Raw genomic sequence first — 20,180 nt, 5'->3', positions numbered from 1 at the left:
TATACCCCCCACCCCCCACCCCCACTGTTGCGCTTCAGCAAGTACAGAAAGTGGAGTGGCAAAGTCATCCTTCTGGCCATGCTCAGAACGACACAAGTCTCAGAAGTGGCGATCCCACTTGCGATTTGACATGTTCACTGTCTGAGTCCCTCTCAGCTGTAAGAGTTAGAGCTGGCACATAAGACTCTCAGTGGGTGAGCCGCATCAAGCATTTTAAAGACTGTGCCGGGAATCCAATGTGAAACCACTCTGGTTTTAGTTTCGGCTGAACAAAATGTGGTTAACAGTATGCAAATTATTATAAATGTGACTTTCTGGTGACGTTTCTCAATGCATTGATATCGGGTTGCATCCAATTGTTGCACAAAAAATAATTGAACAAAAAAAAAGGTACCAAATGATTCTATTTTTTCTAAATTCACATAAATTGAGGACCTCTACCGAGGTCTGCCTATGGGGAACTAGACCTTGCACCGAGATCGAGATTGCTGTCCCACAGTCACCAAGTTATTCTATTTTTTTGTAGACAAAGAACATATACATAACTTATTTGTAATAGATAAATGGTTCAATGTACCGTCATGTGTACGTGAAAGGTTATATTGTCATCATCTGCACCCAGTCTGTACGGAAATAAACTAGCTTTTAAGTATTGTTGAGTTTGTGGTCACTCAATCTACAGGAAAGGGTTTACTGCTTAACTGACCAGTTTGTAGAAGGCAAAATCCAGCGCAATACAAGTGATCTTTGTATACAAGTCAGTTTTAATGGTGATTCTTATTCTCAATTATTTGTCGGTCATAATCCCAGAGCTGCATCCATTTGCATTCCCATTAATACCTTGACATTTACCACAATGCAGTGGGAGTTCGACAAAGTTGAGGAATGTCATATATTTCCATAAATTTACAATTATTACTACATACAAAGAGATCATCATTTACATTGATTTGTGGGCTGAGACATCCACAGAAGTGGGACAAATAACGTTTCTCCAAGCAGAGTAAACATGGAATAGCGATGTTGTTTTTATTGATCTACAATTAATTACATTGGATGGTAAGCGAAGAGGGCCATTCTCCATGCATACTTCTTTCATAGCTAACTGCAGGTGAGCAGAAACATAGCAGAACAAAGTAAAACAGGTAAAACGTTTCTATTGGAATCTATGTAAAAAAAACCGAGGACAACCCTATTCCCTACCACTTATTTTAATCATTTATAACTCGTAAATGTGGTTCTATGGATTTAAAATAGACTTAAAAAACAAAACCAAAAAAACACGTTAACATAAGAACATTGGGTTTAGTTGCGTCGAGTGAAAAACAGTTTGAGGCACTGGTAGAAAAAGACAGAAGAGGCCAGAATCCAATATACAGTGTCTTCCCTCGCATTCACATACAATGACAGACATTACAGAGACAGAATATTGGCTATGTCTCCGCACTCGGGGACAGCCAGAGATTTTGCAATTAGTACAGTTGGCTTATGGCAAGTACTGGGGAGCTTTGACTCCCAGTTCTTAACGTGAAGTTTGGAGCGCAACGGCATCGAGACACAGTAACGTGGTCTGTTGGCGACCCCTGCTGACAGAAAATGGCGCTACGGTTAAAAGTCATGGGATGAGTGAGGTTAGATGGTTGCCAGAGGAAGCCTAAGCATAGAGGGAGAGGACAGGCCTACGGTAGGTAAATGTAGATAGCGTACAGCCTCAGGTCAGAGAATAATAAAAAGAACAACGAGAGAGAGAGAGAGAGAGGGGGATAGGTTATAAGGTATCGATGGCAAAGTGGCTGATCTAACGAAGCTAGGAAAGTGTCTTTAGTCCACAGGTGCAAGTTTGTATTCTTTACCGCGGGTGAAGGGGGGAGAGCGTCCTCCGAGCGCGCGGCGCGTTCACAGATCATTTGGGTTGACGATGGTGAAGTCAGAGTCTTTGCTGTTGGTGGAGCCCTCGTCTGGGCTGGAGGAGCCAGAGGTGACCACGCAGGCGATCAGGGGGTCCTGGAAGCCCCCGGCCAAGCCCTCGGGCTCCAGACGCACCGAGCCCCGCCCCCTCCTGACGGGAGGCGTGGATCCGCCTCCTCCTTCGCCGATGTCCCCCCCCCGGGCGCTGCCCCCGACCGGCGCCGGCAGTTCTCCCTCCTGGGACACCAGGATGTAGTCGTCAAAGTGCTTCCCCTCTGGAGCTGCTGGTGGCGCCACCTGGTGGGGTGGTATGGTAATGCCCTTTAAAAACGGTTGGTTTGATCGATTTGAGTTCATTGATCATTGATTATAGGAGGAGGCAGAGTGTTGGTAGAGAGACCTTTTAGAGCTATTCTAGTCAGTATGTGTACAAATTTCTCCCAAATTCGTTTTTTTTCTATATTGGAAGCCCCTTTTCAGAAAACACTCAATGATGAGGTATCTTCCAAGAAAACGTTGAGAATGTGCTTCTCAACGTTTGAGAAGCATGTTGAGAAGCTTCTTAACGTGAACATGTTGAGAAGCTTCTTAACGTTTGAGAAGCACGTTGAGAAGCTTCTCAACGTGAACATGTTGAGAAGCTTCTTAACGTTTTAGAAGCACGTTGAGAAGCTTCTCAACGTGAACATGTAGTCGCCTTATCGACTTCTCATTACACTGCGACACCTAATCAACCTCAATTTAAAATGTCCTTCAGCGTAGGAAGGGAGTATAGCAGAGGGTCCTTGAATTGATTAAAAAAATAATCAATTGAAAGTGGCTCTCAATCTTTTTAAGTGAAGAAAAACCTATAAAAAATATTTCTGGTCTGTGAAAGTCTCCAGTTTCAGGTAAACGCATCAGGCTGGTCAATGAGCGACAGTAAATCCCCATAAATGTTTTCCTGTGCCCATCTGTAACTCTTATAGATCAAATTAACCATAAGGAATTTTGCCATTAATCCATAAGTAATTAGTGAAAAACAAATCTCCATATTTCCATGTAAAAACACAGCGTTGTTTTTACTACAACTCTGACCCGTCTAACCTGTTTTTCTTGTGGCGTATGGACCTGTGGATCCTTCCCCTCCTCCTTCTCTTCTTCCTCTTCCTCCTCCGCCTCTTCCTCTTTGTCTTCCACGCTCAGGCTGCGGTCGCGCTCCGACTCGCGGCCTGGTAGACTGCTGGTGGGTGGTCGTTCGCCGGTGGCGGTGGCAGCAGAGGCAGCGGCGGCGGCAGCAGCGGCGGCGGCGGCGGCGTTGGAGGCTGTGGTGTAGTGGTCGTCAGCGATGGAGATCTCCTCATTCTCCTCAGCCTCCAGCTGGCTCTGGTTGAAGCGCAGCGCCCCCTTGAGGATGTCTTTGATCTGGACGGGTTGAGGCGAAAGATGCGAATGTGTTCAAAGGAATACTTTTTTAGGAATACTAATATCCGATCTGTTTGCTATTGTGACCGACCGAGTCTTGCTCAAGGAGAAGCCTCACTATGAAATCTCATTGTCATTATAATCTCGACTCTCCTTCATCCAAGTATCTGAGATAACACTAGGCTATGTTCTCTCTCCAGTGGTCACTCTCGTCTCCAACGTTCTCTTCCTGTAAAACCTAAACTCTTGCGTGACACACTCACACACCTGCTTGAGTCCAGCCAGGGACACCAGCACCTCATCTTCCTTCTCTATGTGTTCCTGTAGAATCACGTCCTGGATCTTACCTGGGAAGAGTAGACACACAGAGAACCAAGACCAAAACGTCACGCCAGCGAAGGGATCCTCTCCTTAATGTTGGCAGCTACACATTGTATCCCCAATAAGTTCCCCAAAAATAATCAACAAAGCGCCCATACAAAATTCTTGTTTGCTCCTAGTACCAAGGCAAGCCCTGCTGTCGATGGCTTTGCTTTATGAGGTGGTCAGACACAGAGGAGGTTGACCTTGTGGGCGATGATGAGCCAGCTCTCTGGCTAAACGGTTTAGTGGCGGCAGTAGCTCAGACTCACAGATGTGCGTGTTCATCATCTTGGCACAGTACTTGCTCATGGCCTCCAGGTCGTTGATCTGGCCCTGTAGGAAGGACACCTGGGCCTCCAAATCTTCCTCCTGATGACACGCACACAAAGCATCTTCAGAGACTCAAGGCACAGGCTCTTGTTAACGGTCACACGCAGTTCATTAACAGCGTTAGAGTCAAGAATAGAGGTGGAATATAATCAAGAATCAAGGTGGAATATAATGGAAAACGATGTAAGTAAAAGTCCAGTGATGGAGAAACATGGAGATAGAGCGACATGATAGACATTGAGAGAGCAACATTAAGATATAGCAACATGATAGACATTGAGAGAGCAACGTGATAAGAGAGACATTGAGATGGAGCAACAATATAGAGACATTCAGAGAGACACATTCAGAGAGCAACAAGAAAGACATTGAGAGAGAGACATGATAGAGACATTAAGATAGATCCAGTTGATCGGGAGACATAGAATTGAGCGACAGGATAGAGACATGGAGATAGAGAGACATTCAGAGAACGACATGATAGAGACATTGCGATAGAGCGACATTATAGAGACATTGAGATAGAGCAACATTATAGAGACATTGAGATAGAGAGCGACACTATAGAGACATTGAGATAGAGAGCGACACTATAGAGACATCGAGATAGAGAGCGACACTATAGAGACATTGAGATAGAGAGAGACACTATAGAGACATTGAGAGAGCGACACTATAGAGACATTGAGATAGAGCGACACTATAGAGACATTGAGATAGAGAGCGACACTATAGAGACATTGAGATAGAGCGACACTATAGAGACATGGAGATAGAGAGCGACACTATATATAGAGACATTGAGATAGAGAGCGACACTATAGAGACATCGAGATAGAGCGACACTATAGAGACATTGAGATAGAGAGCGACACTATAGAGACATCGAGATAGAGAGCGACACTATAGAGACATTGAGATAGAGAGCGACACTATAGAGACATCGAGATAGAGCGACACTATAGAGACATTGAGATAGAGCGACACTATAGAGACATTGAGATAGAGAGCGACACTATAGAGACATGGAGACAGAGCGACCAGCGGGCCACTCACGTTGTCCTTCTTGCCCATGCTCTTGCTGTGGGAGCGCGAGCGCGTGATGTTGAAGAAGGACTCCTTCCTGCTGGCAGAGAGCGGCGGGGAGGCGGCGCTGGCGTCGCTCCCCCTGGAGGGCGGGAGGGGAGGGGAGGCCGTGCTGTGACCCCGCCCCCCGATGCCCAGGCTCTCCACGCTGGGGGAGGAGCTCACCGCCCTGGACCGTTGCCCTGGAGACGAGGGGAGGCGGAGGTACAGATCAAGCGTTTGCCTGAAGTGGTGCAAAAAAAATATGTTTGTGTTGTTTTTGTTACGACGACGCTTCACCTATGAAAATGCGCCCCCCCCCCCCCCCCCACCCAAATAAATAAATGAAAGGTTTGAATGCAGGTAGGATAATATCAGTTTGCAAACAGAACTAAAATCGGCGCGGACGGCCATGATCAAATATTGGACAATAACACAAAAAAAACAATGACAGCATGAAGCAAGCCAATGGAGACACATTTTAAATTGTGTAAAAATTATATTTTGAATGATGCTGCAACTTAAAAGCTATGAAGAATACTTTAATAAACTTCTATGGTCGTAAAACTGTCCCAAGGAAATCCTTGTATCAATGCCTTCAGTTTCCTCATGTCCCACACTGCCCTCTGCTGGGCAGTACCAAGTACTACACATAGTGATCAGTCTTAGCTGAAGGCAATCACACGCGGTCCATGAACCAACGGATTTTGGCCTGTACTGTATGGGCAAATGTCAAGGTCAGAGTGTGCGTGCAGGGCGGCGTTCATGCGGAGACAAGCATTGACAACATGGATAGGTTTATAGGAATGTATATACACACACAGTTGCCGTGGCAGCATTTACCTTGTGTGTCATTGTAATTCTGAACTGGGAGAGTTTCCTGTGACGTGTCGCCTGAAACTACATCTAACACATTGGAGAGTCAGGTCCAATGTCTCTCTCTCACACACACACACACACACACACACACACACACACACACACACACACACACACACACACACACACACACACACACACACACACACACACACACACACACACACACACACACACACACAGTATCTTCAGATACTCATGGCACATGCTCTTGTTAACTTTCACATGCGGTTAAAGCAAGTCTATCAAATCAGGGAAGTGAGCCATTGAGCACAGCTGGGCATCTCCCTGAAAAGGCCAGTTCATGTGTGTGCACCAGTGAACCAGTTAACACACACTTTGCAAAGCGATGATGATCAGGTTAATCATGGATATTATTAAGTGGAAGGAATGCTCGTTCATGTTTCGGGTGTCCATTTCGGCTAAAAGCGAAATTCATGCTTGCTGCACTGAAAACGTTGTGGGCTTTCCTTTTGAGATGAAATTATGTTTGCTTCAATAGGTTTTTATTCTTGCAAATACTAAATGATCCCATACACTCTCCCCAACGACATATAAAAAAATATTTATATCAAAACAATATATATGAAAAAATCAAAAAAAATCAAAAACATCCCAATCTATAATGTTTGAGACGAGGCCGTCTGCGTTAGAGTCGGTTCTCGTCCCCCCCCCCCCCCCCACCCACCTTTGCTGAGGTGCGCGGGCATGCTCTCTGACTTGAGCAGGCGCGGGTGCTGCTCCGGGCCCTGGCTGTTGAGCGTCTCCAGCAGGGGGCGGGGCGGAGGCGGCTGCATGGGCCCCGGGGTGGAGGAGGAGGAGAAGACGGGAGGCGCGGCGGCGGCGGCGGTGAAGGAGGAGGAGTGCACCTCGGTGTTGATGGGCGAGAAGACGGCCGGGCTGCCCTGGACGGCCGGGGAGATGAGCTTCCTGCCAAAGTTGAGCAGGCTGCTGGACACCTTGTTGATGTTGAGGGGGGGCGCTTTGGCACTGCCGGGGGCGCTGGAGAGGGGGGGGGGGTTTCAGTTGTTTATCGTAGAAATTGTTTTAACATTGTTTTATAATTGCAAAAAATAAACTAAATGAATGTTGCTTGGCGACGACTACAGGTAAACTGTGGACAACCACATTTGAAGGCAGAACTTTGTTTGCTGAGAGTCAAACACCGTGACCGCTAGACCATGTCAAAATGTGTGAGTGTGTGTCTCTCCCTACCGGGTCTTGTTGACCAGGTCCGCTCCCCTCGTCTTGTAGTAGTCCAGGTTCTGTTGGAACTGATAGTTGAAGGGCCGCGGATTGTTCTACAGAGAACAAGAGGATTTAAGCACAGACAATTTATTGTAAAGCGCCCCATCAATTAAATAGGATATCCACTCTAATTATTTAGCAGAGTCATGTAGTCATCTGCAGGGAAGAGTTTGCATTTGTGAACAATATAATAGAAAACTGAGTATGCATGAAGCCCCATGATGTGATGGTATGCATGCGTGTGTTTTTTTTATGCAACAGTGACCCCGGTCAACGACATTAACTCTGATTCAGTGGTCCTCCCTGAGGTGTGACAGGGATAAGAAGCTGTGTGACAGGTTGATTGCTGGAGTTCAGTAAGGACTTGGTGAGGGAGAGAGGTGGTGTTTGTTTGTTGTCGTTTGTGTGGTTCAATGACCGTAGAGAAGAAATAGAAGATGGCTTGTGCCATATGTGAGCTGAACGGTCACTGACATCTTACAGACGAAAGACGCTTTAATACGAAAAAGAGACTCGGTCACAGAAAAACCACAAGGTCATAGGTTGTTAGACACTTTCAGTGCTAAAACGTCACTATATTGCTTGACAGTCAAGGGTAAGTTTGATAGTTTACAGGGGAAGAAGGAAAGAAAGAGGGACAGTTTAAGAGATAATGGGAAAAAAAAAAAAATACAGAAAAGAGGAAGGAAGTGACATTTCACAAAAGGTTGGCGTGTTTGGTTACCTTGGGATCTCGGAGGAACAGGGCCTTGTGGAGCAGTGAATGGATGTCTCCGATGGGAGGGTAGTGCATAAGAAGGCCCAGGCAGGTCTGGAAGTTGCTAGCAATCACTGAGATAGAGAGACAGAAACAACGCACCGAAATCAAGTCCCATAGTGCATGTAAATCTGGATCTGAAATAGGATACACTTCCTGTATTAGTTGGTTCAATTGACACTTGATACTGCCAAGAACAAAAGGGGAGACCTTTGAGGAAGTCAAACTAACAATATAAAATCAAACAGCCTTACGTGATTAAGCCATAATGTATTATTCGCATTAGGCAATGATGAATACTAATTTCCCTTCTGTACTTGCTTATAATGCACATCAAATACTTTTACTTGAGTTGAATATATACGTGGATTAATTTTTTAATCCAGTTAAAATTGATGATGATTTGTTCCGAGTGAACCGCTCAGAATGTCAAACCCATTTTCGGGCCATGAAGGGAGGGCTAAAGAGGGCGCCTCCCGGTACGTACGCGCGTCTCGGATGTAGAGCAGCATGGCCACGAAGATGTAGTCCACCAGGTCCAGGGTGATGCTGTCTGCGAACAGCGCGTCCCACACCACCAGCAGGTCCTGCAGGGGGAACTCCCGGCCGAAGAGCAGACGCACCCACCGGCTACACACACACACACACACACACACACACACACACACACACACACACACACACACACACACACACACACACACACACACACACACACACACACACACACACACACACACACACACACACACACACACACACACCATTAGAAACCCTATCTGAACACACCCGCACTTTGGAGATATATAGTTCAGTATAAACACACAAATTTCTTAAAAAAAAAAGTTATGTTTTTATCCCCTTTTAATTCTTATTACTGCCCCGTACTTTGGCTGGGACAGCCAAATTACCATCAAGGGTAGTATAAAGTACATCTGGTCTTTTATTTTAGCAAGGTTATGTGCTTTAATACAATCTCATTATGGATTGACAATCTAAAAGGCATTTTTTTTGTATAGAACATTAAAAATAAATAATACATGCACAAACACACACACACACACGCACACGCACAGATACACACACAGACTCACATGCCATAGATCTGGGGGGCAATCTCCAGCCGGTTGACGTGCATGTGCAGCTCCACATCGTGCTTCTTCACAAGCTGGTCCTGGATACGGTTGACTTTGGTCACTATGGCAACAGAGGGGCCGGTGTCCTGAGGCCGGGCAAACGGGATGGTGGTCAGCATCTCTCCCTTCCCCTGTAAACCACGAACAATCAATTATGCACAATATGTACAAAAATCGACTCATATTTACTTTGAAGCTACACAAAATAAAAAACCAGGCGAGTGTATTGCAGCTGCTATATGCATTCATTAATTATAACCATTTTGTATAAGGCAATATCATTATGACTGATCTAACCTTCCATACAGTAATGGTGAAGAAGGTGACGTTACAGCATGCAGCCTTAAATAGCGTTAGTATGCCGCCAGCAGGGCTGATAGGAAGTGAAATTATCTGTGGCTGAAATTATCAAATACATTCAAAGACACCATAGAGAATTGCCTTTCTTGACAATAAAAGGAGCGGAACTCGCACACCATGTAGCCGATGCAACAATACGTTTTTATTGCATAACGTTTGCATAAACGTTTTCAGTCCCATTCAGACCATCCTCAGTGCAAACATACAAAGGTAAAAGACTTCCTTATATAGACCACGCCTAGTTGGTGGCAGACATGTCGATCAAAAGGTCAGGTAGGTTGACGTGTTGACTAGACATTTTAAAAAAGGCACCCCGCACCTATTTTCACTTGTCTAGATAACATACATGGCCGAGCTCAGGCCGAGCTGAATTCAGGCACCAGGTCTGAACTCTATCAGGCCTGCGCCTGTGCAATGCTCCCTCATCATGCAGTGCGTTGGGTACACGACGTGAAGGGTTCCCAGATCCGTGCACAAGACTGACCTTCCTGATCTGCCTCTCAAAGCTGGAGAACCAGGGTTCCGTCGTCTCCATCAGCTGGGAAAACATGGCACTGAAAACCCACGGGCAGAGCGGGAAGGGAGGGATGGGAGAGAGAGAGAGAGAGAGAGAGAGAGAGAAAGATGGACAGAGGGGAGAATATACAGAGAGGGAGAAAGAGAGAGTAGGATGGGTGGGGGTAAAGAAGGAAGGAGAGGACGACGGCAGAAGGGAGGGAAGGAAGAGAAGGCAGTTTGGGAGAGTAGGAAGGAAGGAGGAAAAGAAAGAGGGAGGACGAAATCCAAGGAGAGAAAACACGATCAGAGCCAGAAATGTAATCAAACGAATGTTCTTTTGGGTTTTTTATAGACTAATTTGATTTCTCAATATGAGCGGGCGCGTTATGTTGGCGCGTTGGGCGCTTGACATCCACAGCTCTACTCACTAGGAGTCGTGCTCGTGGTAGTTAGGGTCCAGCAGAGTCATCATCTCCTCGCTGGGAACAGAAAATAACTAAATCACCATCAGGCCGACCCCATCCCCAAGGGGCACAAGTATTTTGGGCAATTTTACGACAGAGCACAGGCTGGGTGAACGGGGATATTCAGGCGAGAAGGGGGAGAAACAAAGCACTTTGAGCTGGGGAGAGGGGGCTGCGTGGATGAGAGATCCCTACCTGGGGTTGGCCGTCTCACTGGCATGCTGGAAAGCCTGGTGGTCGCAGTGCAACACAAACACGATGGGAGCCAGCAACTCGTGCATGCCCTGTGGTCGAGCGATTGAGGCACACAGAGACAGAGACACAGAGACACACGGAGACACAGCGAGAAAGAGACGTAGAGACAAAGGAGACAGAGAAGGTAAGTCTCTCCTCAATAGTAATGTAAACATTTGAAACATTACATGTTATTACATTTAAATTCTCTAAGCCCCTGCCAATTATTTGTTTAGAGACACAAAGAAATGCACTAAACGAGTTAACCAATCTATTCTGTGACGTTGACTTCAGCAACAATTGGTTCATTTGGAAATCGACAAAACCCCATTATTCCCGTTTTCCCCCCCCCCCCCCCCCCCCCCGAGCAATCAGCAGACGTTTAGATAACGATAAAGAGACGCCACCTGCTTGTACAGTAACTGTTCGTTCTCCCTGGCGTAGCAGAAGAGGATGTCTGTAAGCATGGTCCTCACATCCTCCTCCTGGAAATAACGCATCTCGGGGAACCTTGATCACAAACACACACACACACATCTGGTGACACTCAGTCCCCTCGGGCGGCAAAAGGGCTGGTGTCGAGTCAATGTGTGCAGATTGAGCCTCACGTTCTCATCACATCTTGCCGGATCATACTCCTCAGCTCCTTGTCCTGGAAGAACTTGTTCCACAGGCTCTAGACGAGGGGAACAGAGAGAGAGAGCGAGAGAGAGAGAGCGAGAGCGAGAGAGAGACGAAGTAGATGAAACATCCTGTGAGGCAGTGTTTGATATGAGCTGCATCTCACAGGAGTGCCCGGAGAAGACTGTTTCCGTTTTTGCCAGTCTTCATTGAAGGCATTATGGATGCTTTCCTCTGCAGCGCGTTACAGTAAATACAGACACAGGCCATCAAGGAGCAGGAAGCATTTGAACGGACATGCCACTTAGGAGCAGCAATGCGCAGCAAGGTGAAAGAACCCAGAACCTTTCCGCTGGGAGTCCATTGATGATTAAGTGGGCCGAGCAAAACAATAAAGCTGGCCAGAAGAAAGTGGTGCAGCACGTGATGCAGTGACATCAGGCTCAAAAAGGCTGGTATCGCCAGCTGTGGATAGCGTTGCAGGGACAGAATCACTGAATGAAAAGGTCTTTGTTGGTCAACTGTTGAATATCGAGCCGGTTCACTCGACCCGATAACAATCCACAAACACTTACCCCTTCGTCTTGGGAGAGGGGGTTGTTCACTACCAGGTCCTGCTGACCCGCGGCCTTACGTGGGTTGGTGATGTGCTGAGAGAGACACGCATGAGAGAGCAAACGGACAGAGAGAGGGACAATAAGAAAGGGACTCAACCGACGCACACTGTCCATACAGTAGTACGCCAGCAGTATGCTGGATTGTAAACCTTTACTCCGTCTACTGGCGCTCACCTTCTCTTTGATCTTCTCATACTGGGCACGCACCTCCTTGCTTCTGTTGATCCACTCCCCCTTGTCTTCAGGAAGCACCTCCAAATACAACTGAGAAGGGGACCCCCGCACAATAAGTACAAGCCGTCAAGTATCATGCCATTAAATAAAAAAGAGCTCCAGTAAGAGAGAGAGAGAGAGAGAGAGAGACAAAGACAGACAGACAGACAGACAGACGGATCTATCCTAATGACATGATTACATTTTCAACTCAATAGTAAATCAAATATTATTTTGTCGTCTTAGTTCTCGGTAACCATCTTTGTTTGTGTCGAAATATTGCTTATTGTTTTTGTATCATTGAATTGATTTCCGATAATTTCTGATCAGATACAGACCAAGCCAAACGGAGTTGAGTGTCGGGCATCTAAAACATGGAATTTCACGACAGGGAGTCACAGCACAACTACTTGATGTGTCCCAGGTTTCCTCCTTGCTGGTTGGATTTAGGGGAGCGAAGGAGGAGGAGGGGCCTTGTGGCCTTGTCATTCTGAGGTGTTTAGGGTGAGGGGGGGATGGGGGGGGGGTAGGTTCTCCGTCCTACCTTCCAGCACACACTGCGGAAGCGGCTGCTACGGAGACGCCCGCTGAGGCCAGCCTGCCGCGTCCTGGCCAGGTAGTTACTGTTGAGGAACAGGTCGTCCCACTCTCTCCTGCACACACACACACACACACGACACACGTATGACAAACAACACATGACACACACACGAGGCACAAAACCACGGGCTAGAATGAAAAGCAGCCGTATTCGTTTATCTAGCTAACGCAAGTCAGGTGAGGCCAAACAAACAGTCATATTTAATGTTAATAATAATTAACTTTATTCCTAAAGCGCTTTTCATTACCAATCTCAAAGTGTGGTACAGGGCTAAAACCGAAAATACAAGCAGCGCGGAAAAATATATAAGTTGAAGCTATTTAAAACGAAAGGGCTTCCTATATAAAAAGGTCTTTAGTATTGTGGCGCCCTTCAGTACACATGAGAAAAAGCTTAAAAACACAAATACATTGTAGAGCAGGACTCGCATGGCATTACTGGTGTCACCCACCTATACGAGAGGAAGGTCGCCTGGGACTGGGAGTAAGTACTGCTGTCCAGAGATCCCCCTGTGAGGAGACACAAGTGTTCGTGTTCACATGCACAGAGCCGCCGTGCGGAGGTCATGCGCTTACCAGGTGACCAGGGGGAAAAAAACACTGACACACCAGGGAAAACTAAGAGGGCTTATGCTCTGAATAGAAACATGTCGCCCGGTATGAAGATCGCTCCGATCCAAAATGAGTTTTTGTCCACTATTCTTTTCACTTCCCCAATCCTGATCAATCTGCTTTTTTCGGCTTTTCTCTTCCCGTGAGAGACGCAGCCGAGATTCTCAGGTTAAAGTAAAATAACATCTTCCTGTCATCATCATCATCATCTGCGATAATAGGCCTAATTTGGCCTGCAGGAGAACACACTTACAATTGGGAGGGCTGTCTATCAACATTAGCTACAGGAGTGTATCGGTCTAGGGGGACCTTCAGCATGAATATTCATCAGTTCCACAACATGCCAACACAACTTCATCCCTCCCCCTCATCCCTCACCGTCTCGCTTTCTTCTCATACACTCAGAGAGCAACACGACAACATCTCTCGCCCCTCTTCACAGACACACTCGATAACACACAAAACCCATGGGAGTCATCAACTGGAGTTTATGACTCATATTTAACATGTTAAGCTCAATCTCGGCCCCTAATTTCTCTCTAGATCTGCATCGTCTTCCTTATCTTCCTCTAATTTTCCACTCATCCAGTTTCCCTCCCTCGCGCGCGCTCTCTCTCGCTCTCCCCCCCCTCCCACTTTCTCCTGAAAGTGAAGTGTGAGCTGGAGGCCTCAATCACAGAAGAACTGAAGACAGATTCTTTGTGACTTAAAGACACAGGGGCTTGTGAACAGACACAGTAAAACCAGTGTTTAGGCAGGAGTAGACAGCGGTTGTGTTCAATTGGCTCACTTGAAAGACAAAGTGCACTATTTTGGGCTTCCCTGTTTTGTGGTGTCTGAAATTTGAGCGTTAAAATCTGGTTCCCTATATTGTGCACCTTAATACCCATAATGCAGAAGCGGCCAACTGAATCTTGATTCATTGACACGCTGAAAAAGTGTACTTCATGGTGTACTAGCCACATCAGACACAGCCAGGGATTGCAATGGACAGCGGTTTTAGAGGTGGGCTGGAGCTAGGGTTGGATCAGCATTCCACCCCCGATCCACTGTGACAGCATAAGGGAGGGACGGGGAGGGGGGTGGAGGTCTGAGGTGACGCACGGTGGTTCTGGTTGAAGTTGTGCAGTGGGTCAAAGCCCGTCTCCTGCTGCTCACTGGTCTGCAGCGGGTGGTGGGTCTCGAAGTTTGGGTGCTGCATGTCTGCGACCCAGCAGGACCTGAGAAGAGAGGGGAGGGTGTGACGAAGAGAAGATGACAATAAAAAAGGGGGCTGACATTTGCAGCCCATCATGGGGGCCGATCACACAGAGAACCGACACCCACTTGGCCGTTGGCTTTCTATGGTACAAGCACGCATGTGCAGCGCCTTTCTTGTGACCACGTTTTTCTGGCCTTTTTACACGGCGCATACAAGGTCAAATATGTGGCACTGGCCGCGCAGCATCGCCGCTCGTCCATCAGAGAGAAGACATTACCTTCTGACAACGGCGAGAAGCTGGTTTTGACAGCGAAGGGATAGGATAGTTTATTCAAAGATAAAAGCAAATCGTCAGAGCTGGGTGTCTTGTCGGGTCCATTTTTTAATCGTTACAACAGCGTGAAACGCACAATTACGCATGCAGCCTTGCTCCAAAGGCGCTCCCATCGTGTCGCACAAAGTGCTCTCCCAAGGCGGATTTGCAGCGTTCTCGGCTCTTGCGATACTGCTCCGTGTGATCGGCCCCTTAAGAACTAACAACCGGTCTCAGCGAGTCTTGGCTGGAATCGTAATGTACATATTTTGAACAGAGGGCATCCCCCTCCACCCACCCCCGTTTAAAAGAAAAACACTGTCACCCAGCAGCACAACACACAGCGGTCGACCGCAGTACTGACCGTCAGAGAGAGCGTTGGGATTCCCCTCAGTCGAATGATGGAATCGTTCTTATCTGCAACAACAGAGAGCATGGTAAGAAACATGAACCAGGAGAATACCGAAACCAGAGGAATAAAACACGTTAAAAATAGGATCTTTAAACAGGGATCTTCTTGTGGACGATCATGTGGTGCCAGTTGCAAGGGATTCGAAACCCACAGCAGGGGTGTTTTTAGATGGTTTTCGTGTCTTATTGAGATCTAAGAGCAATACAACAGATACAGAGTGTGTGAGGGGGAGTGCTGGATCTGAGAAGGAACCACAAGTAGCTGCAAACAAAAACAAACCACTTAAAAAGAGGTCAATATGTTTCGACAGACAAGGTGTGATTCATGGCAGGCATTAAAGACGAATAGCATCATAATGTGATGATAGGTTATTAGAGGAGTCGTTAAATAGCCTAATAAGACTTTAATTGGCTGGTGAAGGGCCCGCCAAACCTCAAAACATCTCGTCAGGTGAACCATCAGCATTTCCCTCTTCAACACCACCATAAGGAGCATCCCAAGTAGTCAACACTTTCATAAGCCAACTGAACTCCGCTATGCTCCACCGTGGGCTTAACACACAGGGTCTACCCTCGCCTTTATTAACTATGGAAATGACACAACAAAGGCATCTCTTAAACCCATTAACCATGCCAACGGAAGACGGCTCGATAAATCAGCCCGCACGCCCGCATCAAAACACGAATAATTTTATATGCATAATGCATGCGCCTGTTTTCCTCATGCAACATCTGTTCTTTCCCAAGACTAATGCCTTTCTTAAGTCACCGATTCCTTTGCTTCCCAATGCTCATAAAAAAGGATATTATTGCTGTTAGCATCTTAAACATAATCCGCAAATACAGAAAGACTCGATAAAGGGTTATTTTAAAAGCGTCATTGACAAGAAAATGGAATAAAACTTCCATGATGAATTTGGTATTGTAACAGACACAAGCGGAATGATGCACGCCGTCTTGCACGTTGTCTCATCGTTGTCATTGCCAGTCAAAGACGTGCATTGGTTTGACAGAAAGGAGATAAGTTGCTTTATGAGGCAATAGAGTAGATAAAAACAAGCCACATAAGCAAGTCATTCAAAGATTCTTAAGGCTTTCCCCTCACCCATCACAAGATCGCCTACTTCAGCTGTGTGTGTGATACATCTTGGATTGAGGTACTGAAAGCAGTGGGTATTGGTAAACTGTGACGCTTATAATAATGTCAATCTTTGTGAGTGTGTCAGTTGACGTGTGCGAACAGAAGACTGTAGCTGCATTAGCCCATCATAGGCTGCCGTTTGTCTGCTAGCGTGCATCAGCCCAACGTAGCCTGAAGCTAGTCTCCTGCTAGCTGTTTTAGCCCAGTGTGGCCTGAAGCTAGTCTCCCACTAGCGTGCTGCTGACCTCATTAGCACTGTGCCAGAGCGTTGGTCGCCTGGAAATGTAAGAAAAAAACAAGGTAAACTTTGCAACACAATAATCAGACTCAAATTAACCACTCCATTATTTACAGCACGTCACCTGAAGAAACCTCAATAATTCAAAACATTAATATTTCACAAAATAATCAAATCAATACATAATGAAAGGCATAAATAAATCAATAGACAAATACTGCAGAGTTCTGCGCCCATCTGCTGCTAAAATGATGGATTGCCATCTGCTTAGTATACCTGTATCAAAGTGTGCAGACTTACAACCAAGCGCCACGGCTCATATTTCAGACCTACGGCCTCTGATGTATTTGACTAAACTGAATTTGGTTCTTACTTCTAATTTTGTTACGTTTTCTGGTTTAAAACACACCAACAGTTGAAAATAAACCTTAACAATTCTACTCGGTTCCTCTTTGTGGGAAATGTTTGCCAAGCGAGAGCTGCTAACTTTGTCAATGCCGCCAAGTCTGTCATAGGTGTCACAAGCAGAAACAGGTCTTCAAATACTCCACAAAGAACCATTCCCAGCTACATTGTAAAGCTCTGGTCGTGTTTTATTTTTTATTTTCACATTTGGTTCAAGCAGGCCCAAACATCATAGGCACCCTGATCAGCTGAGAATGTGACAAACACCACCATAGTTCTATATTACAAAGTATCTTATGTTCAGGGAAACCAGAGAGAACAACCTTCAGCAAGTACATTGGACATAGCAAGCAAAGCTTCTAAATTGATCTGTTGAGGTGAATTGATCTTTTTCTCTAATGGGTATTAAATAATGACAGTATAAGGTTTGACTCAAAAAGCCACACACACACACCTAATTGTTTCCACAGTTTAGATAAATATAGGTTTAAAAATAGTGCACGTTTTCTCAAATACACTACAATTCAACAAATTCAAAGTACATTAAAACAGAAGACAATGACACTGATAGATCATAGAGAAAGGAATGTTGGATTCGGCCATATTTGCACATTCCTAGGTAGTTATGTGAGGAAGAACGCTGAAGTCAAAAGAAAAGCCCTCCTTCCAAGAAGAAACTCACATGTTTAACGTCCGCACACATTACTGCTCAGCGGCCTGCACTGTCACATGATCAGTCCCAGGAGGCTAATTCTTTGTGTAGGGGCCTCCAACTAAAGCAAGACCAACACCATGGACAGACTATATAGCTAACTATATAGTTATATTGTTTCATACAAATACATATTACTTGTGCTGACCACAGTACACAAAATAAACATCTGAAAGACATTGAAAGTCAATTATGATCAATACAATAAGAACACTACTAAAGTTACTCGATACGGTTTCAAACTACAGTTTATGGTCTGCAGATGCTTGCAGTCCTGTATAACTGGACTGTGGGGGGGGGGGGGGGGGGGATTGGATCAAAACATTATGTACTATATTTCTGTGGTCGGGTGTTGTAAAGTCAACTCTCACCATTGGACAAGGCTTTCAGTAGCATTCAGTAATGTACCAACTTACTTAAAATATCGGTTGTCAATGTACCTCGTCCGTGGTCTGTACCTCACTTTGCATGAAGGCTAAACTGTAGGACGGAACATTTCCATCTGACCCAACGTTTGCATGAAATACATTTCTGGCAACATTATCTTGCATTTACATGTCAAAACAGGCGGTGTACTGTACACAAAGCGACATTGATTGAAACAGACCACGGGATTATCGATGCCCTGTTGGATTTGGTAAGCAGACATAACGCCCGCAACTATTCTGTATCCAGACAGCCTGCCAGCAGGCCATGTGCATCGCACGACACCGTACCAGAGACAGAAAGACAGACAATGCATGCAGACAGTATTTTTTTAAACTGACACATGACAATGTGTCAGCCATAGTTGGCCTGAGTGAAGGGAAGATCGAAAGCTAGGCGGCGAGCTAGCGCTAGCTGTAGCTGCTCTTGCACAAGCCGTCGCGTGGGCCTAGCCACTTCCGACAGACTTCCTACCCCCAAGCGAAGCCTCAAAGTCAAACACACACAAGCCGGTAAACATACGTATGTCAACAGCGGACGAGGAGAATACAGCCTTTCATTTCACAGTGTGTTTTGAACCTCTACCGTAAGTCCAGCTACCTGTATGAATCACGCAGGTCTCGCCATTCCGTCGTGTTGCCGTGTCTGCTGATTTGTAAACACAGGCGAGTCAGGCGGATGTGCTGAAGCACAGCTGACGGCTCACGTGACCGGGGCGTGCACTTTTTTGGGCGTGTGTGTACCAGGTTCTGCCCGCGGAGATGATAAGATCATCTTGGGTCGTTGTTGGTGTATTCCACTGTAAAATGTTGTAGGCCCGCCAGAACCGTCCTCTTAACAACCCGTTGGAAAGTAAGCGCCGAGCACAACCCGAGCTTATATAAAAATCGGTAACTTCATAAACACATTTAAACTCGTTTAGAAGCGACGCGCAAATATTTCCTACCCCTGGATTCTGCGCAACGATTTAGTTAATGAAACAAACACCAAGAGACAATAAACATTTTTGTAATAATAAAAACCTTGGATGTTAATCAACACGATCTCAAGACAGTAACTGCACTCATCAGTCCCATCAAACTACGCTTATTTATAGCGCACCTCTATTAGGTTAGGTTTAAATGTTATAATTGCGAAATATAATTCACTTTGATGAAGCGAAGGTGGCAGCATTATAGCAATAACTAATCCAGAGGCAAGTTGAACTGTGAGTATGAGTGCGTGCATTCGTGACTGTGAACGTGTCCGTACGTGCGTGTATATGTGCGTGTGTGTGTGTGTGTGTGTGTGTGTGTGTGTGTGTGTGTGTGTGTGTGTGTGTGTGTGTGTGTGTGCGCGCCCACGCATATGTGAGCGTACGCGCAAGTGTGTGTGATGGGCTATACAAAAGCAACAATAATCATCATTACCATCAGCGGCAGCACAGGCATGACATTTTCAAGAGCACCATTATCATAATTATTTCAGCTAATATTACTGATGATGAGGCTTCCTTGGCCTTTCATTGGCCCCACCAGAGCTATCGTCATGGTAACAGATGATAGTAAAAACCAAAGCTATATTGAATTACGCTAAAAGCCATTTTGACCAAATGGGGCTTGAACACTGCACCATCTCAGGGAGAGCTGCAGTGTTAGACTATATGAGAGAGAGAGAGAGAGAGAGAGAGAGAGAGAGGGAGAGAGAGAGAGGGAGAGGGAGAGGGAGAGGGAGAGGGAGGGAGGGAGGGAGGGAGAGAGGGAGAGAGGGAGAGAGAGAGAGAGAGAGAGAGAGAGAGAGAGAGAGAGAGAGAGAGAGAGACGATTAAAGAAACAGTCAAGAGGAAGAACTATTGAAAATAATACACAAAAGCATTAAAAAGCATGTGATTGAGGAGACGCAGATGCACCGGAGAAACAGAGATGCACAACTATCATGTGACTGGAAACAATGACACAAATGCACAGACAATTCAAAGACATACTTTTTTTAGGGGGCAGAAACTATCACCATTGTACTGATGACACTCACTGATACAAAGATGA

General features: G+C 45.9%; 1 protein-coding gene across 5 annotated transcripts; it reads right to left on the bottom strand.

The window, feature by feature from the left end:
* Positions 1–36: 36 nt before the first annotated feature.
* On the bottom strand, positions 37–18,849 carry tbc1d5 (TBC1 domain family, member 5). Of its 5 annotated transcripts, XM_056583424.1 has the most exons (24): positions 18,757–18,849; positions 15,188–15,240; positions 14,414–14,529; positions 13,150–13,207; positions 12,642–12,750; positions 12,059–12,148; positions 11,843–11,917; positions 11,255–11,322; positions 11,054–11,156; positions 10,608–10,696; positions 10,377–10,427; positions 9,935–10,004; positions 9,049–9,221; positions 8,442–8,584; positions 7,922–8,028; positions 7,165–7,250; positions 6,638–6,951; positions 5,914–5,976; positions 5,062–5,273; positions 3,945–4,044; positions 3,580–3,659; positions 2,995–3,312; positions 1,854–2,205; positions 38–1,583 (listed from the first exon to the last, which is right to left on the bottom strand). In XM_056583424.1, exons 3-23 carry the CDS (start codon positions 14,508–14,510, stop codon positions 1,897–1,899), a joined length of 2,715 nt encoding a protein of 904 aa, XP_056439399.1. In that variant the 5' UTR covers positions 14,511–14,529; positions 15,188–15,240; positions 18,757–18,849; the 3' UTR covers positions 38–1,583; positions 1,854–1,896. The 5 variants fall into 5 exon arrangements, with proteins under 5 accessions (XP_056439398.1, XP_056439401.1, XP_056439400.1 ...); XM_056583423.1 differs by having other exon boundaries at positions 37–2,205; XM_056583426.1 differs by having other exon boundaries at positions 37–2,205; positions 5,914–5,970.
* Between the last annotated feature and the right edge of the window lie 1,331 nt (positions 18,850–20,180).

The sequence above is a fragment of the Gadus chalcogrammus genome, chromosome 22, assembly GCF_026213295.1.
Source record: "Gadus chalcogrammus isolate NIFS_2021 chromosome 22, NIFS_Gcha_1.0, whole genome shotgun sequence".
In the NCBI taxonomy this organism is placed as follows: domain Eukaryota; kingdom Metazoa; phylum Chordata; class Actinopteri; order Gadiformes; family Gadidae; genus Gadus; species Gadus chalcogrammus.
This window is presented reverse-complemented; position numbering and strand designations above follow the sequence as displayed.